Raw genomic sequence first — 26,743 nt, forward strand, 5'->3', positions numbered from 1 at the left:
ATCATACGACCGCCCCCTAGCGGTGTGACATGTGACTGCCACACTACTACTGACCATATAAATACTCTCGCACTGTCGGAGCTCGTGTGCAGGAAATAATTGTACCAATTGTAATTACATGCAATCCTATTGAAATAGGGGTCAGTCGTAGTCCCGTATGTTTTATTATGAAGTCGGCTCTCTACTGGAAAAAGTCCAGCCAGTCAATATGACAACTACAACATAAATCCGCAAGAGGGCGCTATGACTCCGTTCTCATTCAACGATACTACGATGATAGTCCCTTACTGCAACTAAAAAGCATGACGATGAAAGCGAGTAGTCATTTAAAGATGGCGGAGTGCATGGCCGCACGTTTGACCGCTCAGGAGGAGCAAATAGAGCTCCTCGATCGGGAGATCAAACGCCTCCGTGACGGCTTTACTGGTCCAGACGTTGGGACTGTTGTCGCTAGCAATTCTCCGCAGGTCGAGAGTCTGCGAAGCGAGAACGAGAAGCTCAAGTACCGGCTCGTGCACCTCCGCCGGGGTCTGGAGGCAGAGATCCAGCTGGAGGAGAAGGAGCAGGAGTCCAGCGGGAGCACGTCCGTCCAAGGCCCGGAGAAGAAGGAGAAGACAGAGAAGGAACAACAACAACAACAACAACAACAACAGCAACAACCACCGAAGAAGCGTCCTGATCACAAGGTAACCACCTCGGTGCTTAAGCAGTCAGAGGTAGATGGTAGATGGTAGTGTGCCTTAGTTCATTGTCAGTGAATGCTCCAAGTGTTGTGGTGGGCGACGAGGCAGCAGCACCTGCCAGATGATGCCCCCCCCCCCCCCCCGGTGTCTGGAAATAGCTTTCCCAATCCACACAGTGTGATTATGTTATGAGTAGAATCCAACTGTGCTTGCTTTGTGATTCACATTTCGAAATGAATCGCACGATATGGTGTGAATGAATGAATGGTCTTTATTGTCATTAATACAGTACAGGTACCATACAACGAAATGTATCATTTGACAAGTAAATGATGCATGTGCATTTGTCAGTCATCATCACACCCATTTACTGTCTGCGACTCCACAGGTAGCGACTCCAAAACCAGGTGGCGAGTCCAAACCAGCTGATAAGAACAACAAGAAGAAGGAGAAGCCAGAGAAGACACAGGGTGGAGGAGGAGGGGGTGGTGCGGGAAAGGTAACACCGACCAGGACATCTAAAAGGTCCACTTCACTTGCTCATCTAGCAAGAGTTCCATGTATGGTGCCCCCAGTCATGCCACCTTTCAAAGTTGTACAACATCCTCTCAATTTGTGTTGCCCTTGCCCAACATAAATCAGGCTATCCTCCGTGTTGCTAACTCTTCACAGCTGAAGCGTGAAGTGCCTGGGTTCATCTCGGAGCGTCTGCAGTTGTATGAGGAGCTGAAGAAGGAGAGCGATGCCCTGCTGGCCAGGAGAGCTGCAGACAGCGAGCCCATCACTGTGGAGCTGCCGGACGGCCGCAAGGTGGAGGGCCGGGCCTGGGTCACTACACCCTACCAGCTGGCCTGTGGCATCAGGTAGGCCAGGGACCTACAGCTTGTCTTCAAGGGGCCATCACTGTGTGTGTGTGTGTGTGTGTGTGTGTGTGTGTGTGTGTGTGTGTGTGTGTGTACCAACAGCTGGAGCAGGCCATATCACAACTGGGCTACAGATTGAATTTTCATATTTGGCAGCCTGGGGCCTATTCCACGAAGCTCGATAAAGTTCTAAGCCTCGATAAAGTTCTAAGCCTCGATAATGTTAGCTTGCATTCGGTTCCATCAATGTGGCTCAAATAATTCGCTGCTTGGTTGAGCTCCTTCTGAGTCAGATATAATTAGCCTGGTCGCGACCAGGCTAAAACACTGGCTAAAGTAAGACCCGCGTCAAAAAAGGCTCACAGGCGGAAACTACATCCCCGAACGACAGTTCCTCTTTTAGGAAATATTAGTTCCCACTTCACACGAGATAGATAGATGGATAGGTTGACTGTGTGATAGATAGATAATTTGATATTTTGAAAGTGTGATCGATCGATAGATAGTTTGATTGTGTGATAGATAACTTGATATTTTGAAAGTGTGATAGATAGATCGATAGATCAATAAAGAAAAGAGTGTAAAAAAAAAGTAATTGTGTCAACTTGCATTGCTGTCATCACAGCGGTCTGGCTGGCGTAGTGGTTAAGGCAGCCGGCTGGAGTTCCAAAGGTTGCGTGTTCGAGACTTGACTAAGTGATTATTTTTCTTTTTTTTTACATTTAACCGAAGATTTCATGCAAAGGCTTCAAACACCATTGTAATCGTGTCAGTTCTTGTAAATTAGCCTGCACCATAATTTTATAGCCTACATACTTTTTTAGATGAGATTTTAGATTAGATTCAGACAACGAAATGCAGTAAAAAGTGCGTCTGAAGAGGGATTCGAACCACAAAAATTATGATTAAATCCTATGGCAGCGGTCGATACCACTAGGCCATTGCGGCGATATGACGGTTTGTAGCCTGCTGCTGATATCACCACAGTAGTAATATTCATTTATTAAAATATGAACATATAACAATAACTGGGGCTAGTATGACCTACGCATTTAATCGGTCAGCAATTTCTTGCCAAACCATTTCCCTCGCCTTGTTAATTGCGGCAGTATTGCACTATTTTACATCTTATTTTTCCGTCTTCATAAAGATCAATAATTCTTGCTTGCTGCGCAAATGTAGGACCCCTGCAGAGTGGAGTATCTTCATTTCGACAGATCGACTCTTCGGGGCTCTTTATGTCTGCGTGCACGCGCCCATATCGAAGATTTGTAAGCCGGTGTTCTGTGAACACTGATGACACAAGCCTGATCCTCGTTCGAGGAATCACCTGAGGCTTGAATTCCAATCTCGAGTTGCCTGATCGCCGCATTTATTTCAATCGCCGCTATACTGATCCACCTTTAGTGGAATGGCCCCCTGGGCCATGTTCATAAGTTTGTTGTCAGAGGCCTTCAAATGGCTGGTCTATCTAAGACAGTGGTTCTCAACCTATTTTGGGCCAGCGCCCCCCTGTCCATTATCCAGGTCTCTTACCGCCCCCCATCAAAAAAAGTAGGCTTATTTTCTTCCCTGAATATTAATGTTGACTAATATTCTGTGTTATATCACAGAACAACAATAACACAGCAGCGATTTCACACATGTCCGGTGCAGAACAAACAGTAGGCTACACAACTGTATACTACAACTAACATTGTTTGTTTTTTAAGTGTGCTGGTGTTGCATTTCGCCAAATTGCTGTTTTATGATGCTAATATTTATTCATTTTTGATTGGACTTTGGGGGGGGGGGGTGGTGGTGTCACAATATGGCGGCAAACGCTAGGGGGCTATTATTTTGATATTTTATTTAGTATTCTATGGTATTATTTTCATAAACTGACCACTTAGTTCGAATTTCTCATATCAAAACATAACAAAGTTCCAAAGTTCAGAGCTCTGCGCTCTGGGAGCGCTCAGAGATGGGTGCTCTGACTGAAAACACGGTTTTGCCCGAGCAAACTGACCGTTCGTGCATTTACGAACGTACCCGTAATAACACTGCTGACAGCTGATCAATCGCAAGCAGAGTAGTGGTTTCCTATAGCAACAAAAGACGCTGACAGCTGTTCGGAGTGCTTATGTGTTCGTTTCCAGGGCATCACATGAGGAGCAACATATCACAAAAAAGTGATCATATATTTTAGTTTGTAAACGTTAAGACGAACACATCGCAATGCTAACCTCAGAATGGCACTAGGGATAACATCCACAACAACACTTAACAGTAATACATTTATGTAATATACTGTGATGAACCTGCGAGGGGAGGGGACATTCGTAGCTGATTTCTCTAGGTTCGATTATTGGTAAGCGACAGAGCCCTTTCCGGACTGGTTTATTACAATACGATCGCTTTTTTGAGATAGGTTGTTCCTGCTGTGGTGTTCTGGTATGGTGGTATGGTATAAGGCAGGGGTGCCCACAGTTTTTTGAACCAAGATCTACTTTTCAAGTAGCCAGTCTGCCAAGATCTACCAGTCTAGTTTAAACATCGCAAACGTACACGCACGTACTACAAACACACACACACACACACACACACACACACACACACACACACACACACACACACACACACACACACACACACACAGTTCCCAGCCTGCATAGTACAATACACTTTCTCTCTCTCTGTCACACAGCCACACAGGAGAAGACCATCACAAACCCTCCCTCTTTGCTATTCTCACACACACACACACACACACACACACACACACACACACACACACACACACACACAGACACACAGACACAGACACACACACATACACATACACACACACACACACACACACACACACACACACACACATTTGCCAGTCTGCATAGGGAGCCATAGCACAAACCCTCCCTCTCTCTTCCCCCCCCCCCCCCCCCCCCCCTCTCTCTCTCTCTCTCTCTCTCTCTCTCTCTCTCTCTCTCTCTCTCTCTCTCTCTCTCTCTCTCTCTCTCTCTCTTACACACACACACACACACACACACACACACTCACTTTCTCTCACTCACACACAGACAGCCAGTCTGCAGTACCATAGCCAACTACTGATCCAACAAACAGAAAAGTAAACCAGATACAAAACAGGTAGTTCCCTAGTTTGAAAGGAGGAAATAAATGCATTTCTCTACCTTAGTGGGAGACCTGGCACTGGGAGGAGGCAGCTAGTTTCTAGTAGTCAGGGCTGTAGGAGCTGGTTGCAAGGTGTCATCAGCCACTGTGGATCTGTCATCGAAAAGGCAATCTGCAGCCTCGAGAAACGCTTCTTTCACAATTTCGCCGTCTTTGTTTTCTTCTTGTGTTTAACAAAAACGTGACTGACGCGATAAGAAGCTATCGTTACAGCCGTACGTTTTCGCTCTTTTGCCACATTTCCCTTCTTCCAAACAGCCATCATAGAAACAGCCATCATAGAAAACAGCCATCATAGAAACAGCCATCATAGAAACAGCCATCATCGTAGATCTGCAGATCAGACAGACGCACTTCCAATATCACATCGTGTAAAAAAGTCCTCCTCCCATTCTGGATGGAAGTTGTACGTTATTGGTTTCTTACTTGGTCCAGCTTCCCCACTCATTTGTATACCCTTTCTTTAGTATTACATAGTAAATAGTAGAAATTGGAAGGCTAACTAGTTAATTAGTCTCGCCGGTACTTAGTATTTTGTAGTTGGCGCTGTTGACTGCGCATGCGTGGTGAACCGTGTGTTAGGTGAAAAGATCAGATCGCAGACTGGCTTACCTGTACGTCAATCAAGTGGCAAAAGCCATAGTGAGGATGGATGATAGGCGAACTTATTTTATATTTTTCTCCTTTTGGGTTTTGTTCAATGCCATGCGATCTACCCATACTACCTTTGAAAAGACGGTTTGTCCGAGCGAACTGACCGTTCGTGCATTTACGAACGTACCCGTAATAACACTGCTGACAGCTGTTTTTCATGAGAAAAGAACACCTCAACGCCCCCCTTTAAAAAATATTTGTTCCAGCGCCCCCCGATGTTGTCTGAACGCCTCCTGGGGGGCGGTACCGCCCCCGTTGAGAAACGATGATCTAAGAGAAGGACCAAACAGTTAGCAAAGTACTGCTCAGTATCTGCTATTATTGGCAGCCACTCAATATGGAGAAGGCGGTGCTTCTTGTACCCATGAGCTGGATACTGTCTGTTGTACAGTTTTGATACTGTATCTGTCAATCCACTGTAATCAGCATTTGGTGTGAATAACATCCTATGTGTAGGCATAACTGGTTGTTGGCTCAGCACTACTGTAACTGACTGTTTCCATAATGTCAAAATGCACTGATTGTATTTATGTCCTTTAGATATTGTACAATTTTTATGTGGACATAAATAAAGCATTTAAAATGTGTGTGTGTGTGTGTGTGTGTGTGTGTGTGTGTGTGTGTGTGTGTGTGTGTGTTTGTTGCATACCACTTACCGTATTTTCCGCACTATAAGGCGCACCGGATTATAAGGCGCACCTTCAATGAATGGCCTATTTTAGAAATGTTTTCATATATAGGGCGCACCGGATTATAAGGCGCACTGTCGTTTTTTTTTTTTTACTGGGGTTGCGTTATGCATCCACTAGATGGAGCTGTGCTAAAGGGAATGTCAACAACACAGTCAGATAAAGTCAAACTTTATTAAGCGTTCTGACAACTCCGTTCACTCCCATGGTAACGTTGTTCAAACGTTAATGTGCATATTAACAATATTAACAATAACATATTAACAATATTAACAATATCTCCCAGCCTTGTTCACTCTTCTCCCAAACGTGGAGGGGAACTTTTCCCTGATTCAGTAAACACGTAGTAAAAGAAACAGTCTGATAGTATTGTCGTTAGGTATACTGTGTCGTCGGAAACGTATCTACTGCCATCGATAATGTTCTCTCTTCTCTTGGGGTTCATAACAACGTAATGATCAGAGTGATCTTAAGTTCAAAATCTAAAGCCTATGATACACGGGCAACTGTGAAGAAAAGGACAGGATGTTATCCTCCGTCTCGTCAGGTTCTCCTCCTTCATTTAAGATGTCTTTGTCTTTGTAGACCTCAAGCTTCACATTACAAAGGCATGGGTGTTCTACAATGACATGGAGACAGAGGGATGAGATGTTCATTAATTCAATTCAGTCAAACATTCAAACGTTATTTCAGTAAACACGTAGTAAAAGAAACAGTCTGATACCACTAAATCAAACGTTAGTGCATAACTCAACATTGTTCAGTTATGTATAACACGTAAAGCTCACTTTTTCAGTTCATTCCTCGTCCACGAATCCCTTGAATTATTCTTCTTCAGTGTCCGAATTGAACAGTTGGGTGAGTACGGCATCCATTCAGAGCACATGATAGCATAACAATAGCATAGCATTCGCGGAGATTCCAAGATGGCGGCCGTCGTTTACTGATTACCGTAATGCTGCAAGCGGTGCGGCTTTGTAGTTTACCAGTCGTACTGAAACATTTTATTATTATTAAAAAATATATATTGGTCATGTAATTTTTACATTTTGATCCATATATAAGGCGCTCCGGATTATAAGGCGCACTGTCGTTATTTTTATTTTTTTTGGGCTTTTAAGTGCGCCTTATAGTGCGGAAAATACGGTATATGCCTTTTATTTACATTGACAATTTGTGATGTTTAATGGATGTGTAGTGACATTAGAAACTTCATATGTGTATTATTATCGTTAAAGTGAGGATGTCCTGATCTTTTGCCTCTATAGGTATATAGCCTAAAGTCTTCTAAACTTAGTCACAAATTGGACAATGCTACAGTTATGTCACTGAGCGAGACATTTGTCTTCCCCCTCTATCAATAATGGTTTGTATCAGCGTATATGAGAACCGTGTTTGGATATTTTGGCCTCTCTCTCAGCCAGGGCTTGGCTGACAACGCTGTGATCGCGCGGGTGAACGGGGAGCTGTGGGACCTGGACAGACCTTTGGAGAAGGACGGCTCACTGGAGATCCTGCGCTTTGACAATGATGATGCCCAGGCAGTGAGTAGACTCAGACTGTGCCCTCTAGGCCAACGTACTCCCTCCTCTCTCTCTCCAGAGCTCTTCTCTTGGAGGTAGTAACTGAGATGGTGTGTTACTGTTTCCATGTTTCAGGTGTACTGGCACTCCAGCGCACACATCCTGGGGGAGGCCATGGAGGGCTTCTATGGCGGCTGCTTGTGCTATGGACCGCCCATCGAGAATGGCTTCTACTATGACATGTTCCTTGATGGGCGGTGAGCACCTGTCATTGTTTACATGCAGCTTCCTGTCTGATTTCCACCTTCCTGTCTGATTTTCAGAGTAGTGAGGATGTAAAAGATATGGAGCGGCCAAAAATAGAATGCACGTTTTTTTGTTGATGGGTCAGTATCAGAATCACTTTTATTACATCTTACTGTACAAGTACACAAGTACAATTCTTTGGCTTTGGTTCCTCAACATTGACATTGCAGCATTTAGATACAAAACACAATAGTAACACAATAATAATAAGTAACGTAAGTAAGTAAAACAAAGTAACCCTACATTGACAAAGTAATAAAGTGATGGATTTTACAGCGGCTTCAATAGTGCAAAAAATGCTGTGCAGAGTACGATGATATGAAATGCAATATAATACAATACAGTAGTAAATTAGTCCAATAGTATACAAGTAATCTAGTAGTGTGTAGTATTTTTTCTGCTGCAATATGTTAATTTCTGCAGTGAGCATGGGGTTGGCTGAGGGGTGGCAGACCCTTGCACCCTTCCAGTGCATTTCCCCAGGAGCCTGGTTGCTTGGGGGAAATAGCTGTTTGTTAAGGGCTCTGCACACAGCGTGCGATTTCTGTTGCGCGTCAACATTCCATTTTGAAGTTTGAATGGAAGTCTATGAGAACATCGCATTTCAACACACACGGCCCCGATTTTAATCGCACGGCGAAAATTCGATTCCATTCATTTTGAATGGGACAAAGCACACGGCGTGCGAGTTTTGTCGCACTGTCAAATTTGTGCTTTTTCCCATTCAAAATGAATGGAATCGAATTTTCGCCGTGCGATTAAAATCGGGGCCGTGTGTGTTGAAATGCGATGTTCTCATAGACTTCCATTCAAACTTCAAAATGGAATGTTGACGCGCAACAGAAATCGCACGCTGTGTGCAGAGCCCTTTAGACTCTGGGTTTTAGCCCCAAGGCTTCTGTACTGTTTCCCCAACAGCAGTAGCACGAACAGTTTCTGACTGGGGTATTCATTCATATATGTGGTATATAGGTTCAATAAGCGCATAATAACCCAGTTACAGAACAACAAGACACTGTGCTTGTCCAGATAATGTATTGATTCTGTTTTGGTGTCCTGGGCAGGGGTGTGTCGAGCACCGAGTTTGGGGACTTGGAAGCGGTCTGCAAGAATGTGGTGAAGGAAAAGCAGCCCTTTGAGAGGCTAGAGATCAGCAAGGAGACTCTGCTGAAGATGTTCAAGGTGAAAGGACGAGTCTCCAGTCTAGCCCCACGCCCTACACTCCAGTGGAGTACTGTACATAACACAATGTTTGTTTACCTTCTGGGTGCGTCTCTTCCGCTGGGGTTATGACTCACACATGGCTTCTGACCAGTTATTTTTGTTTGTTTTTAGTACAACAAATTCAAGTGTCGCATTCTGAATGAGAAAGTGACCACACCCACTACTACAGTCTACAGGTAAGCAGCTCATGTTTAGTTGTATAACATACATTGTGAATAAAAGACAAGATTAATTAATAACACATTAAGATTGTTAATGCGATTTGAAATATGGGTTTAACATCACCAGCTGTAGCTATCATTTATTATCACATTTTAGATGTGATTGATTGAGTGATTGTCTATAAAATAGTACAATTTATAAGGTACAAGCCCCTGAGGACAACACATTAACACTGACTTCCAATGTAGTTCTAAGCCGAAGCGTTCTGTATTATGTTGTGTTTTAGATGTGGTCCTCTGATAGACCTGTGTCGAGGGCCCCATGTCAGGCACACTGGGAAGATCAAAGCCATGAAGATCTATAAGGTATGTGAGGCACACAGAGCACAGTGTTGTCTCCTCAGCTGGACAAGCCCTCAGCATCTCCTCAGCTATGACCTGACACATCAACACTTAGGGACAGATTTTAACCTTGTATTCATTAGCTCCAGGACCTTACAGTGTCATGGCGCTTTTCCACTACCGTACCGTACCATGTGAGCCCGATTTGTTTTGCTTTCTCCACTGCCAACCGAGCCGTACCAGGACCAAGTACCCGTGCTGGTTTTAGCCTCCATGCTGTGCCTATGCTAGACCGTTCCACAGTCCAGCGCGCTTCATCATCCCCCTTCTAAAACTGCCATCCCCCCTTTCCATCCCTTATGTCATTTTATCAATGAACGTGGTATTACTGCTATTTCAACATTTAGTTTAGCTAAATTCAACATCGTTCTTGGAGTCGTGTGGTCGGCGATTGGGTGCATTTTTCGATAACGATGACACGGACACCCACACATGTATTGTGGTTTACTTAATACTGTTCAGCTGCACTTGAGGTTACATTCAATGCATGACTTGTGCTATACAGGCTAAATACAATTATGAAAGTGGCAAGTAACATCCATATGCTGTATAAATAAAGACTACCAGCAAAACACGGGAGCACTCATATATGCGCGTTTGTCACAGGGTGCCCTGTTCCTCTGCAACAAACGCGGAGATTGTATGAGCGCCCTGGCATCAGTCCAATGGAAGCGTCAAGCACCGCCTTTCCGTAGAAATACATCGCTCCCTGTCTAACGTTATATATCTAACGTCACATGTTTTAAGGCTGATCTGTGCATGATAGTGCTGCATTTTGACATAATTCTTATTGCATTTCCCCCTGTTGAGCTGTATAGCACACTTATTAAAGTGAAGTGCTTTTATGACACTTAACTCCTCCTACTCGCTCCTGGTCTGTTGTGTATAATGGAGAAGCGTTTCTGAAAGTACGGTACGGGTAGGATACAAAATGCGTGCCGTGCCATACCGGTCTGGTCAATGGAAAAGCGCCAATAGGGAGTCATTTCCTTAGGACCTTTTCTCTTATATTTTTGACTTGGAAACATAGAATATCACCGTTTTCACATGTACATTGGCTACTGATGGTGACATTGAATATGATGTTAAAAAAATCTGTGAAGTGCCCCTTTAACTCAACTCTCATCTCAACAGAACTCGTCAACGTACTGGGAGGGCCGCTCGGACATGGAGACCCTGCAGCGCATCTATGGCATCTCCTTCCCAGACTCCAAAATGCTGAAGGAGTGGGAACGCTTCCAGGAGGAAGCCAGGAACAGAGACCATCGTAAGATTGGCAAGGTGAGTCAGCGTTCTGTACACACGTGTCAGAGGTAAAAGCAGCCCACAAATAATGACACAGATGATGATTCCATTTATTTTTCATTATACCATGTAATGCATGTAATGGTATCAAACATAGTATGTTGTATTATGTGTGCTTGCTAGTGTCTAGAAAAGTGCTATATAAGTCTAATGTAGTATTATTATTATTATTATTATTATTATTATTATTATTATTATTATTATTATTAAATAAACGTAAAGCCCTGTGTTACTGGGTTTGTTCACCAGGGGGCGCTGTGTGTCTATGGGAACATCATGGGGGTTAGTGAGTAATATGTAAGCTCCAGCTGGTCCCCAGCCTGACTCCATCTATTTTCCCTGCGGGAGCCCCCCTACATACAAGCTGATCAGTATGCGCTTCTCCATATTAAGCCTTTCACCAACACTTTCCCATTGTTGGACAACACAGACGGGAGGGAGGCGACAGAGTCATGCAGTTTCAAAGATGTCACTGTCTCTGAGGCGATCCCATCCATTTAAAAAAGAAGATGTACACGTTATGGAAATTGGGAAGGCGGTCTGTGGGAGCCGTTCCAGGACAGATTTGCTGGCGTGTGTTATGAGGATACCGTTCCCTGCAGAGTGGCAGAGCTGTCTCAGTGTTTGTGCTGTAACTGGGGCGCCTGAGTATTGTATTTGTGAAGTCATTAAGCTTCTTCTTCTTCTTCTACTACTTCTGTTTGTGTTTATGCAGGAACAGGAACTGTTCTTCTTCCATGACCTGAGCCCTGGCAGCTGTTTCTTCTTGCCGCGCGGAGCCTACCTCTACAACACCCTCACTGAGTTCATCAGGGTAAGGTTAGACAGTGTAACGTTAGACAGCGTCAGTGCCCCGCTCACACCAGCTTCTGCCAAGTGACTTATTATCTCATTATGTCAACAATGACTCACCTGTAGAATTCACAATTACAGCATATGCACTGTACTGTACCATATGTATTTTGGCAGAGATTAAACCATTAATCACACCATAGGGCTGCGCCATAACGGAGCTGACCTGGTTACGCATTCCGCTGTAGTTGCTATGTTAACAATGTTAGGAAAATGTGAAAGGAACAAATCCAAGCCAGCATCGTATGGTATTATGTAAATCCCCCAAGAGTTGCTGGAGTTGAATGTGGCCAGGTTTTTTTGTCTTTACTCCCTCGTGTGGTTCTATGGCAACTGTTCAGGAGGAGTACTGTCGAAGAGGATTCCAGGAAGTAGCCTCCCCCAACATCTACAACAGCAAGCTGTGGGAGACGTCAGGCCACTGGCAGCACTACAGCGAGAACATGTTCTCCTTCCCTGTGGAGCAGGACATCTTTGCGCTGAAGCCCATGAATTGTCCTGGACACTGGTAGGGGCTGGTTTACATGCATAAAATCTATTCATTTAAAATGTTCATATATATGTTTTAGGTCATTTCTGCTTTATTGGGATAGAGACAGTAGAGATTGACAGGAAGGATGGGTGAGAGAGAGGAGGGGTGACATGCAGGATATGGCGACGGCCGGAACCGTTAGACCCTGCGATTACATGGCCTCAGTGTGCTACGCCACCAAGCGCCCCACATGCATAACATCTGGCGAAGTAGGCTGATCCCGGCATGAGTGCTACCTAGCCCCACACGTTCGTAACGTGACATGGCTAACGATAAAAAAACAAAAATCATATGACCTAGTGTAAAAATAGAGAATAATGAAAAACCTTTTTAGGTGTTCATCATCCAGGAGGGCATTTTGTAAGTGGCAGCCCCCCCCCCCTCCCTTTCTCTTGTGCTTGTCCCTGCTGTTGACGTACACCTCCTCTCCAGCTCTGTCGTCCTAAATGTCCCGACTGCCGACCCACAGCCTGGGATTGCCCAACCTCTCTCCTGTTTTTCGGCCATCACACAGCGAGAGGTTGAGGACATCATTAGGACGATGAAGCCTTCCACCTGCGCCCCGGACCCCTTCCCCACAGCCCTGGTGAAGTCCAATCTCTCCGCAATAAGTCCTCTCATCACCAAGATCATCAACCACTCCCTCCAGACCGGCCATGTCCCATCTGCGCTGAAAACTGCTGTCATCAGACCACTTCTCAAGAAACCCACCTTAGACCCAGAAGTCCTCGCCAACCACAGGCCCATCTCCAACCTTCCTTTTTTATCCAAGGTACTAGAGAGAGTAGTTGCTGCTAAACTTAAGGATCACCTAAATGAAAACCACCTCCTTGAGTTTTTTCAGTCCGGCTTCCGCCCTCGCCACAGCACGGAAACGGCTCTGGTCAGGGTCACCAACGACCTCCTGATGACAACAGATACTGGCTCCCCATCCCTCCTCATTCTCCTGGATTTAACAGCAGCTTTTGACACCGTGGACCACAACATCCTCCTTCACCGTCCGCACTCCACCATTGGCCTCTCTGACACCGTCCACAACTGGTTCACCTCATACCTCACTGGCAGAACTGAGCACGTCACCCTGGGAAAGGCGAAATCCCACACCCACAACGTCACCTGCGGTGTCCCCCAAGGCTCGGTGCTGGGCCCCACCCTGTTCACACTATACATGCTCCCCCTTGGCTGTGTCATCCGCAGGCATGGAATGTCATTTCATTGCTATGCGGATGACACACAGCTCTACCTCAGAGTCAACCCCACCTCCTCTGCACCCCTGCCACTATCCACACTAACCACCTGCCTGGAGGAGATAGAGGCGTGGATGAAGCTCAACTTCCTACAACTCAACAGCTCCAAGACTGAAGCCATCCTAGTCGGCACACCACACCAGGTCCGGTCATCCACCATCACCAGCATCACCTTCTCTGGCCAGAACATTCCCCTCTCCTCATCTGTTACCAACCTGGGCGTAAAAATGGACCCTCACCTCACCTACGAGACCCACATCAAACATATCCAAAACAGCTTTTTTTCACTTAAGGAACATTGCCAAACTCCGTCCTGCACTCACTCTGGCAGATGCAGAGAAGCTCGTCCACGCCTTTGTCTCCTCCAGACTGGACTACTGCAACGCACTCCTCATCGGGATTCCTAGCAGCTGCCTCCAGAAACTTCAATACATCCAGAACAGCGCTGCTAGGATCCTGATGAGGGTGCGCAAATATGATCACATCACCCCCATCCTCAAATCACTTCACTGGCTCCCCGTCTCCCTCAGAATTGAATTCAAGGTCTCCCTCCTCACCCACCAGTGCATCCATGGAACTGCCCCCCCCTACCTCAAGGAACTCCTCCATACCCCTCAGACCTCCTCACGCACCCTCCGTTCTACTGCCACCAACCTCCTCAAGACCCCCAGGACCAAGCTCCGCACGATGGGAGATCGGGCCTTCTGCTCGGCTGCTCCCAGGCTGTGGAATGCTCTCCCTGACCACCTAAGGGCACCACAGTCTGTGGATGCTTTTAAACGAGGCCTTAAAACTCACCTTTTTAATAGAGCCTTTTTTTAGCCTTTTAATTGAATGTTTTTTGCTTTATCTTACTGTGTTGTAGCACTCTGAGATTGTATATGTAAAGTGCTTTTATAAATAAAATGTATTATTATTATTATTATTATTACACCTCAGACTGGGGACATGTTCAGTGGTGCTGTACCACCGCTAAAACCAATGTAGCCAGTTGGGCAGGGGTTCGCTGTATGTATGGCTCATATAATCAGATTATTGCATGAGGTTTTGGCCCAAAAAAATAATCCTAAAAAGTAATCCTTTCTCCTTCTAGCATTGTGAATGCCAATGGCCCCTGGTTCAACCATAATTTTTTTCTTTCTTATGATGACTGATGTATAGATGATTATCACTTACTTTAGACAAATGTACTTTGGATAAATGTCAAAGCTAAATGTCAAAAATGTAATGCTCTTCACCTTTTGACTTTCAAAGCTTTTAAGCAACAACTCCTATTGCTTCAACTGCATACCTAGGTTGTGTGTCCCAATAGTGTTGTAGTACTTTATTCCACACGTCCTCAGCTCCTTCTCAAAAAGCCTTGCATACCAAAGGGAAGATCTTCTCTAGATCTTCTCCTGTTTTGAGAAGGAAGCGAGGGATGAGAATGCGAGGAATGGAGGACAGACTACTATTCGTCAGTCATTACCCTCTTTCTCTCTCTCTCTCTCTCTCTCCTAATTCCTCCCCTCTTCTTCCCCCTCCAGCCTGATGTTCAGCCATAGGCCTCGCTCCTGGCGGGAGCTGCCCCTGAGGCTGGCTGATTTTGGTGTGCTCCATCGCAACGAGCTCTCAGGCACCCTGACCGGCCTCACCAGGGTGCGCCGTTTCGAGCAGGATGACGCTCATATCTTCTGCACCATGGAACAGGTGACCAGGCCGCCCCACGGCTACCGAAGAGGAACCTAAAAGTGTGTTTTTACTTCTGTAGCATTGAGGTGATCCACAGCCCCTCCTCTCTCTCCTGCAGATCGAGTCTGAGATGAAGGGCTGTCTGGACTTCCTCCGCTGTGTCTACGACGTCTTTGGGTTCTCGTTCCAGCTGCACCTCTCCACCCGCCCAGAGAAGTATCTGGGGGACATCGCTGTCTGGAACCAGGCTGAGAAGGTACAGCAAGAGTTCAAAGTTCACCAGTCATACTATTATTTACTCTCCATTTCTATTTCATGAGCTCTTAGAAATAACACATTGGCCACTCAACAGAATGGCTTCATGTATCATTTTGTCTTTTTATTGTATTTGATTCATGTCTTTTGGAGCGTTGTAATTTTTTCAAAAGAAAATTACACCTATTTTTTGGTCCAAATTGCCAAATGACACTCATCATTTTCGATTTTGGTCCAAATTGCCCAGGGTATTTTAGATTTAAATGATATCTTATATATATTCTCTCTGTTTGGTAGCAACTGGAGAACAGTCTCAATGAATTTGGGGAACCATGGAAACTAAACCCAGGAGACGGTGCTTTTTACGGGCCCAAGGTTTGCGTTATTATATTTAATTATTGTAATTTTTTCTTCTTTAAAAAAATCTAAATAATATATATATATATATAAATTAAAAAAACTTCAATTGATTACGGTCCAGAACTTTAATTAAATGTAATACTTTCTCTCTGCCGTTTCAGATTGACATTAAGATCAAAGACGCTATAGGGCGGTATCATCAATGTGCAACCATTCAGCTGGACTTTCAGCTTCCCATCCGCTTCAATCTGACCTTTGTGGGGTGAGTCACCTAATCAATTTGTGACACAATGCTGAGCCTGTATCCTGTGTATAGCTTACTCAAGATTACTCACGAATCCCACCTTAAGCAACATTTCTCTCCTGTACACTGTGAGTGTTATTGTGTAAACAGTAGGCGGAAGGACTGTAAAAGCTATAATCAAACAGTTGTGTAACTGAGATGATAATAATACATTAGACTTATATAGCGCTTTTCTAGACACTCAGACACTTTACAAACTGAAAAGATTGAGCAGTAAAATATAAAGAAAGAAATAAAACAAAGTATAGGGGTCTACCGTAATACATTTTTTGATTACTAAAACTAAATCTAAGTGTCATTGTAGGACAATCTACTCTGTATACTGCAAGTATATCTAGATTTCGGGCGGAAAAGCGGCGAAAACAAGCAACGCCAGTGTCCTCTCTCAACCTGCATTTTTTCTTTAAGGGAGGGGATGATGTTGGGGATGATGTTGCATGTGACCGAGCTTTGACTAATGTGGCCATGACGATGACCCTGTCGACCTGCAGGAAGGACGGGGATGACAAGGACAGGCCGGTCATCATCCATCGTGCCATCCTGGGCTCTGTGGAGAGGATGATAGCCATTCTTACTGAGAACTACGCAGGGAAATGGTCAGTCAGACTCAGGCAGAAACTGTTTTGTTATGCTCTCAAGTGAGTTCAGAACGTACAGGTGTTAAGTGTTCATCTTGCGTCCCTCCTTTAGGCCGCTCTGGCTCTCCCCACGTCAGGTGATGTTTGTGCCTGTTAACCCCTCCCTTGAAGAATATGCCAAAAAGGTAAGGTTGTTTCTCCGTTTCTCGCTCAGCAACCTGTCCTAATTACATATTCTATTGTTCATGAATATACCTGACAGGAGTCGGTGAACAAGACTTAATGGTTCTTTCAGGTGTGTAAGCAGTTTGTTGAGGCTGGCTTCATGGCAGACGCCGACCTTGATTCCGGTTGCCTGCTCAACAAGAAAATCCGCAATGCCCAGTTAGCACAGTATAACTTCATTCTAGGTAAGAAAAACCTCTGTTGACAACTGTCTTGACAATGGACCTATCGCTAAGCCACGGCCCAAAATAGAAATTGTCCAATCATATCACAGCAAAAGTCACAACAGGTAGAAAACTCGGACAAACAACTTGCTAATATCTGATGGTGAAAAGCTTCTAGACAAAATATTCTTATGGTCTTTAAAAAAAACATGTCTATTACTTGCTGTGGTAAATCTGAAATTTGCCAACTCCCGCCATTGTATGTCATTCAGTCACGGTCGGTCAGTCAGTCACTGTCAGTGAAGCGTTGTTTGTTTGTCTGAGTTTTAAGGGGCCGTGGCTTAGCGATAGGTCCATTCTCTCATTTATTCATTTTACTTTATTAGAATGTCGCCACTTGTCAGTAAATCACCTCCACCCCCAAAAAAACAACAACATTCAAATATCCTCATGTAGCTAAATATGATGATTTTGCTCAACACCAATGAGATTGTATTGTAAAATGTGTTGGGGTAGGGTGTGTTTGGTGGAGATTCGGCTCTGTGTTGAGCTGCTGTGCTGTGTGTCATGTCTTGGCAGTGGTCGGCGAGAAGGAGAAGTTGACTAACAGTGTGAACGTGCGTACGAGGGACAACAAAGTCCATGGAGAGCTCTCCGTCCAGGACGTGCTGGCTCGCCTGACCCTGCTGAAAGAGTCCCGTTGCCGGAGTGCAGAGGAGGAGTTCTGAAGAGACTGATGCAATCAAAACTACACAAAAGGGGATATCTTATGTGCTGGTGCGCAAGGGGGAGGGAGTTGGGAGGTTTAGTCACGGAAATGTTAATGGTGAAGTTAAACTGGTATGGAGATGTACTTTTGTAGGTAACAAGAGAGAGGTTGAAGATGTGTCTAGTCGCCTGCTTGAAACTCACTGTCCGAGTTTCATTAGTCACTATGAAGGAAACGCTATGTTTGACTGAGAAATAACTATATTTATTTGGTGCCTTTTGTGACGGTTTTATAACACTAATCGGCAGGATAGAATGGCTATGTAGTACAAGAATGAGATGGTAAGACAATTAATTTGTTGGAGGTTGAAGAAAAAGACGTCCTGTTCTTAATGAAATATCAACGAAAAGTATGATTGGAATGAGCTCTGTCCCATTGTTGAATTGCATTGACTTGAAATAAAATACTGCCTCAAGTTTTTTGCAACTTTTCATTCCATTATCGTATAATCTAGAACATCACCAAATGCTGAGTTTCCTACTTTGTGATGCTTTGCCAGGTCTTTACTACAGCAGTCTTCAGTTGTTGTTTGTTCGTGGGTCTTTCTGCCTTTAGTTTTGTCTTCAGCAAGTGAAATGCATGCTCGATCAGGTTGAGATCAGGTGATTGACTCGGCCATTGCAGAATATTCCACTTCTTTGCCTTAAAAAAACTCCTGGGTTGCTTACACAGTATGTTTTGGATCGTTGTCCATCTGTATTGTGAAGTGCCATCCCATCAACTTTGCTGAATTTGTCTGAATCTGAACAGACAGAATATCCCTAAACACTTCAGAATTCATCTGTCTGCTTCTGTCTTCTGTCACATCATCAATAAACACTAGTGACCCAGTGCCATTGGAAGCCATGCATGCCCATGTCATCACACTGCCTCCACCGTGTTTTACAGATGATATGGTATGCGTCGGATCATGAGCCGTTCCAAGCTTTCTCCATACTTTTTTCTTCCCATCATTCTGGTACAGGTTGAATGTTTTTTCGCAAAGTCTAATCTGGCCTTTCTATTCTTGAGGCTTATAGTAGGGTCCAAAACCAAAATTCCGTGACCACTCTCTGGCTAACATGTTTTGATGATTTATTTGACTTCTAGGGACCTTTTATGAAAAATTTAGCCTCCAGGTCCCTCCCCAAAATCCCGTTTTTTTTTTTACCAGAGGGCCAAATCCCAAATACCTGTAACCTTTAAGGCAGGTGAATAGGGGAAAAAATTAACTAATAGCTATCACTATGAAACTTGCCCAGTTAATCACTTACATTAAGACAATTATTTTTTGTATTACAAGTTTTCTGAAATTGTATGTTTAAATATGCAAATAAGGTGTTACCTAATTAAATATGCGGTAATTTGCATAACATTCAAGAACTTAAATCTGAACATTGGATAAAGCCAGGTTAAAAATTATTGTTTCATCTTGTTGACATATTAGAGTCAAAGGCTTGATTAATAATTAATAATGGTAGCGTACGATAACAATAGGTATGGGAGGTGGCTGCCTGACTTCTGGGCAATGCTGACTAGCTCTCCTTGCTGATCAGGTCGCCTTCCTTCTGACTGATTTCACTCAGTCCATCACAAGTAACCCCTACCTACATGGCCTGGGACATGAGTGTACAATGAACAAGGGCAGCAAATTGAAGTCTGGCTGGCTATCCATCCTCTAGAATGAGAAGCAGCTGCTATTGCACTCCAGAAATATGAACAATGTGACCCAGATCCGGGCGGCTCACAACGCGCTGGCCAACCGAAAAGAAGCCAAGAAGAAGCACATGCAATGTGGCCACGGATGCGAGAGGATGAGCAGTGTGTGCAGGACCTGGTCGCATGCATGCATGAGTTTGACTCCTTCCCGTTCGACCCGGCCTCACCCACCCTCCGCACCCTAGTCAGCCATGCCTGCCTCTGATGAGCTCATTGCTGACTTCAACTCAGCCCGTGCTGCAGGAGAGGAGAAGTTGACCAGCATTTTACGAGACAGTGTTCAGTAAGAATACCTCCCTCCATGCATCAGTCCCATTGAGCAAACGCTTGACATTTGCCAAGGGGCCATGCACGAAGAAACCCGGGGAGGAACCCAAGGTTCTGCTGAGATGGAGCAGGATGCTCTCAAGGCAGTGATTGACCTGGTTGAGGTCAGTTAACTTGTGAATCTCCCAGAGTTGTTGGAACACTGTGTTGTCGAGGAGTGTATGGCCTTATTCAACTCCAATGGCACATACAGGAAGAGCACATGTCCCCAACACCTACATGAAATTGGGCGACCCCTTCCCCTCTGCCAGAGTGTTCAAAACGCTGCTGTGTAGCGTCAGCAACAAGATGCGGCTGCAACAACTAATATGCAGCTACCTGACCGACCTTGCACAGACTGTAGATGTAGATATTGTTTACTCTGTTGGTTCTCATCGCACCAACTTGTCAACACAACAACCAATAAAGACCATTCATTCATTCATTCATTCAATGCAGAACTACATCTTTGACCAGTCTGAGGCTGACACCATCCTCTTCTCTGCTTATGCAGTTCTGCGTGAGTCAGGCTACAGTGGCCCTGTTGTCATAGATGCAGCTGACACCGATGCCTATGTTGCAGCAGCGGCCATCTCACAGCAGTTGCCAGGTATGCTCTATATCAAGAGAAAGCAGGAGATAATTGTATGCCGTGGCCTAGTGACTGAGGAGATGGCAGACTGTATTGTGCAGCTACATTGTATTACAGGCTGTGATGCCAACTCAGGCTTCTATGGAACAAGGAAATTGTCGGTGTATGACAAGGTGGCTAAGAGCCCTGTGGCAAGACGGCAAGGAGGAGGTGGTAGAGGAGCTCTTCCAGTTCACACAAGATGTCATCTATGGCCACAAAAAGAGCAGCACCATGGCTGAGGCCCGTGCCGAGAAGTGGAAGAGAATGAAAAACAACTCTTGGACTTCATCCGTCTCCCTCCAGATGCAAAACGCCAACACTGTCTCCGTGCCAACTACTTGGCATATCTAGTGCGCCACCCCTCCCAGAAGCACCACCCCTCGCCCCTCGGACATGGCTGGGAGCCGGTGGGTGGTCACTGTCGTCCTGTCCGCCACACACAACCTGCTCTCCCAATGAATCTACCTGCACTAGGGCCAGCTGAAGACAAGGAGGAAGATGAGAGTGAGGAGGGAGATGAGGAGGAGGGAGAGGAGGATTCAGAATCTAGTGAGGCAGAATGTTCTGATTCAGAGTGATCACATATGTTTAAAGTGGTTCAATTGTTCTATTATAACTATTCAAGTTACAGCTATTAAAGAGCTTATTTTGAAGTATAATTACGTCTCTTGTTATACGTTCATAATAGTTGATACCCTGGTGGCAACTAACGGGCATCCAATTTAACAAACAAATTAATCAAGCCTTTGACTCTTAATATGTCAACAAGATGAAACAAGAATTTTTAACCTGGCTTTATCCAATGTTCAGATTTAAGTTCTTGAATGTTATGCAAATTACAGCATATTTAATTAGGTAACACCTCATTTGCATATTTAAACATACAATTTCAGAAAACTTGTAATACAAAAAATAATTGTCTTAATGTAAGTGATTAACTGGGGAAGTTTCATAGTGATAGCTATTAGTTTTTTTTTTTTTACCCTATTCACCTGCCTTAAAGGTTACAGGTATTTTGGATTTGGCCCTCTGGCAAAAATCCCGGGATTTTTGGGAGGGACCTGGAGGCTACATTTTTTCATAAAAGGTCCCTAGAAGTCAAATAAATCATCAAAACATGTTAGCCAGAGAGTGGTCACGGAATTTTGGTTTTGGACCCTACTATTATGAATGGCTTGCACCTTGTGGTGAACCCTCTGTATTTGTTCATGTGAAGTCTTCCCTTTATGCTACACTTGGATAATGATCTGTTCTTCACTTGGCTGGATGTTGTGAAGGGGTTTTTCTTTACCATGTAAAGGATCCGGTGATCATCCACCACTCTTGTCTTCCATGGACGTCCAGACCTTTTTGTGGTGCAGAGCTCACCAGTGCGTTCTTTTTTCTCAGAATGTACCAAACAGTTAATTTGCCCACTCCTAATGTTCCCGCTATCTCTCCTGTTTCACTTTCCCGCTATCATGGCCTGTTTCACTTTCATTGAGCGCTCCATTGACTGCATGTTGTGTGTATACAGCAACACCTTCCAAATGCAAATGCCACAGTTGGAATCAACTCAGACCTTTTACCTGCTTAATTGATAAATAAATAATGAAGGAATAGTCCACACTGGCCCATGAAACAGCTTTTGAGTCAATTGTCCAATTACTTTTGGTCCCTTGAAAAAGAGGGAGCTACATATTAAAGAGTTGTAATTCCTAAACCCTTCCTTCAATTTGGATGTGAATACCCATACCCTAAAGCTGAGAGTCTGCACTTAAAGCCCATATTCATTATATAACTGTAACTTGAAGATGTTTTGGTAAACAGCTAAAATAAAAATAAAAATCTGTCTGTGTCCAAATATATATGGACCTAACTGTACATATATGTTTAAGTAAATATAATGTTACACCAGCACATACATTCTGTGGCCCCCACCACCATCCAAGTTGCCCATCCCTATGTTAGACCATAGACCATTACCGTGGTAACCAGGTGTCAAAGCCACTGTGTTAGGTAGCCAACAAACGGTCAGAACAGGAAAAAACGATTAATGTCATGGCTTAGATATTCAGATGTGGAGTGACAGATGGAAGAGATGAACATTGATGTAAGATATCTTTGTATCGTGTATTGGTATCGTGTATTGGGAAATCTATAGAAATGGCAAACATGTTGCCATGTTGTGTTGTGTTTCTCATGTTTTCCAAGTAGTCTTGTCTTGTCAGAGAAAGGGCTGCCCATGTCTCAGTGGTGCTCTGAGACCTGTCGGACACGTGTATATAGTCCTGGTTGACTTTGCCTACAGCAAGCACACTAATTACTGAATGTAAATCACAAAGTCTCACATACGTTTTTTAGCACACTTTTATTAAAGAAATGCTGGCAAGTGTGTGTGTGTGTGTGTGTGTGTGTGTGTGTGTGTGTGTGTCTCAGTCAGTGTTGTAGTACTCGAGTCCCGACTGACACACTGATGGGTTGGCTAGCTGGATGGTTATGGTTAGCTAGCTGGTCTGCTGGCTGGTTGGCTGGTTAGCTAGCTGGTTGGCGCTGGCTGACTGGTTGGTTGGCTAGATGGCTGGTTGGCTGGCTGGCTAGTTGACTGGCTGGCTGGCTGGTTGGCTGGTTGGCTGGCTGGCTAGTTGACTGGCTGGTTGGTTGGCTAGATGGCTGGTTGGCTGGCTGGCTGGCTGGCTGACTGGCTGGTTGGTTGGCTAGATGACTGGCTGGCTAGCTGACTGGCTGGCTAGATGGCTGACTGGCTGGCTAGCTGGCTGACTGACTGGCTGGTTGGTTAGCTAGATGGCTGGTTGGCTGGCTGGCTGACTGGCTGGTTGGTTAGCTAGATGGCTGGCTGGCTGGTTGGTTGGCTAGATGGCTGGCTGGCTAGCTGACTGGCTGGCTAGATGGCTGACTGGCTGGCTAGATGGCTGACTGACTGGCTGGCAGCTCACAGACTCGTGACTCGGACTCGAGTCCTGATTTTCGGGACTCGGGACTCGAGTCCGACTGACACACTGATGGGTTGGCTAGCTGGATGGTTATGGTTAGCTAGCTGGTCAGCTGGCTGGTTGGCTGGTTAGCTAGCTGGTTGGCTGGCTGACTGGTTGGTTGGCTAGATGGCTGGTTGGCTGGCTGGATAGTTGACTGGTTGGTTGGCTAGATGGCTGGTTGGCTGGCTGACTAGTTGACTGGCTGGCTGGCTGGCTGGCTGGTTGGCTAGATGGCTGGTTGGCTGGCTGGATAGTTGACTGGTTGGTTGGCTAGATGGCTGGTTGGCTGGCTGACTAGTTGACTGGCTGGTTGGCTGGCTGGCTGGTTGGCTAGATGGTTGGTTGGCTGGCTGGCTGGTTGGCTGGCTGGCTGGTTGGCTAGATGGTTGGTTGGCTGGCTAGTTGACTGGCTGGCTGGCTGGTTGGCTGGCTGGCTGGTTGGCTAGATGGTTGGTTGGCTGGCTGGCTAGTTGACTGGCTGGCTGGCTGGTTGGCTGGCTGGTTGGCTGACTGGCTGGTTGGCTGGCTGGCTGGTTGGCTGGCTGACTGGCTGGTTGCATTGACTCGAGCATTCTCTTCTTTGGTGACTTTTTTCTTAAACAAAACGTGCTAACACAAACCCTAACCCCAACCCCAACCCAAACCCTAACCCTAACAATTTCCAGGGAGCTTTCTTCTCCTCTTTCTTTCTTTCTTCCCTCATGACCATCTTCTGCGCCTCCACCTCCGCCCTGCTCCTCTCCTCAGCCTCAGCGGTGCGCTGCTCCATCTGCACCTGATGGGAGTTTAGGAGGAAAGCTCTTTCCTTCTCCTCCAGCTTCTTGGCGTCAGCTAGGGCCTGCAGGTGGGCGGCTGTGAGGGAGTCCTTCTCCTTCCCCCACTGGTCTTTGTCCTCCTGACGCCTCTCCTCCTCCAGGTCGGAGTTGTCGCGGAGGAGGCTCTTCTCCTGCTCCATATTGTGCAGCTTTTGGTGGAGGTCGCTCTCCTTCACCTGTACCTCCTTAACCTCCTCCCTGCAAAGTACCAGAGCCTCCTCCGCTGCTGCCTTGTCGCTCTCCAGGACCCTGATCTTGTCATTTGTCTCCTTGATGGTGTTGGCGAGGGTCGCCCTGACCTCAGTCAGGCTCCCCTCAGTCTCTTGCTGGGCATCGAGGGCCTGGTGCCACTCCTTCAGGCTCACCGCCCACTCCCCCTGCCTCATTCTATCCAACTCCAACAGCAAGGCGTCCTTGGCCTGCATTTCGGCCCACCAGTTCATCTCCTCAGCTACCCAGTCCATCTCCTTAGCTGCCCTGTCCTCCTCCTTAGCTGCCCAGTCCTCCTCCTTAGCTGCCGCACACTGCTCCTCCAGATGGTCCTGGGTATGCCCCTCATTCTTCTTACTCGAACTATTGTTATACATGGCTACAATATGAAAAACAAGGAAGAGAATGTGAAGTTACGTTTATTATATATTTATACGTTTATTATAATAATATTTATATCTATTATTATTATTATTATTATTATTATTAATATATTCTTATTACAATTACTATGAGTTCACGGATGACTGTGAGGCTGTTTCAGCTGCACAAGTGACTGGTATTGACATCACATTGTGATTGAAGCATCAGTTATCATGACAACAGGTGCAACGTACCAAAAAGCTGTATCCTATTAGCCTAATACAGTCAAGCCCATAGACTTTCACAGGGGTCAAGCCCATATACAGTACTTTCACAGGTCAAGGAACATTTCTAATGCACAAATCTCTAAGTCAAGACGCTACGGTAATTTACACACAAGACCCACGTTGATCTCTACTCAGCAAACACACACACACACACACACACACACACACACATGCTGTGTACAATACATAAATACACACAATACACACACACACTACAATACACACACACACACACACACAGACTGTATAAAATACATAAACACACACACACACACACACGCTGTATACAATACATAAATACACACACACGCTGTATACAATACACACACAAACACACACGCTGTGTAAAATACATAAATACACACACACACACACTGTACAATACATAAATACACACACACACACACACACACACACACTGTATACAATACATAAATACACACACACACAGACTGTATAAAATACATAAATACACACACACACACACACACTGTATACAATACATAAATACACACACACACACACACACACACACACTGTATACAATACATAAATACACACAAACACACACATGCTACATCTCTAAAGGTAACTAGCTTCTTCCACAAGCGCTTACCTTGCGATAGCGTTGGAAATCAAACTGTCTCGATTGAGGCCGCGCGCTCCTTTTATAGGCGTTATGTGACGTCAAATGAATGAATGGTCTTTATGACGGTTATGATTATGACGTCACCCGTCTGCGTTTTAGCGTCCACTGTCCAATCAAATGACTTGGTTCCATTTTGACGTTGAACCCAGTGTGCGCTCCGGCGAATTTACGAACGCGGAGTAACCAACTGTTTCATATTTCCTAGATAACTTTATGTCTCGTATTATTTAAATACACCAGATCACCCCTCTGTCATTTCATTGCTAATACACCAGAAACATTTATGATGAAGTTGATTTCAAGTAGGCCTACAATATACCTGTCAAAGCTCCCGTTTATAGTATCCGACAGATATAGAAACACTGGCCACTAATGTATGTAGCCACTACGCGTCTGACTGTCTATCGCAGGGGTCGGCAACGCATGGCAGATTAAAGCACACCAGTGTTTCCTCCAGGATTTTTTACATTAGTGGTGGGGTGATTTTGCCACGCGCGCGCATTTTTCCGCGTGCACGCGCATGAAACGCGCACTGACGCTTAAAACAAAGACGTAATTTCACCAAAAACTAGAGGGTGGCAACATATATATATATATTTTTAAATAGAGGTCAAGTCATTAAATCCGAACAGGTGATTTTATATAGAAGGTGATAAAATACCAAGATATCCTACAGCTGCAGCAGAACATGCGGATACAGCACTGAACATCGGTTACCGTATAATATACATGTGACCACTGGCGGACTCAAGGGGGAGGGGGGGCAGGGGGGCGACCGCCCCTCCTGGTGCCCCCACGGTTGCCAACGGACCCACAGGTGGATCCGAAGTGATATAAAGAGCTTACCTCGATCAATTCTCTTCAT

General features: G+C 45.1%; 1 protein-coding gene across 2 annotated transcripts; it reads left to right on the top strand.

The window, feature by feature from the left end:
- Nucleotides 1–308: 308 nt before the first annotated feature.
- tars3 (threonyl-tRNA synthetase 3) lies at nt 309–18,346 on the top strand (the record flags this gene model as incomplete). Of its 2 annotated transcripts, XM_080538916.1 has the most annotated exons (19): nt 309–686; nt 1,072–1,182; nt 1,356–1,546; nt 7,484–7,607; nt 7,722–7,843; nt 8,957–9,074; nt 9,228–9,292; nt 9,565–9,643; nt 10,814–10,960; nt 11,700–11,798; nt 12,178–12,344; nt 15,142–15,304; nt 15,405–15,542; nt 15,839–15,916; nt 16,063–16,163; nt 16,697–16,801; nt 16,896–16,968; nt 17,079–17,193; nt 17,752–18,346. In XM_080538916.1, 19 exons carry the CDS (start codon nt 309–311, stop codon nt 17,898–17,900), a joined length of 2,523 nt encoding a protein of 840 aa, XP_080395042.1. In that variant the 3' UTR covers nt 17,901–18,346. The 2 variants fall into 2 exon arrangements, with proteins under 2 accessions (XP_080395042.1, XP_080395043.1); XM_080538917.1 differs by lacking the exons at nt 16,896–16,968; nt 17,079–17,193; nt 17,752–18,346 and having other exon boundaries at nt 16,614–16,751.
- Nucleotides 18,347–26,743: the final 8,397 nt, after the last annotated feature.

Source organism: Nansenia antarctica, assembly GCF_963989245.1.
Source record: "Nansenia antarctica genome assembly, chromosome: 9".
In the NCBI taxonomy this organism is placed as follows: domain Eukaryota; kingdom Metazoa; phylum Chordata; class Actinopteri; order Argentiniformes; family Microstomatidae; genus Nansenia; species Nansenia antarctica.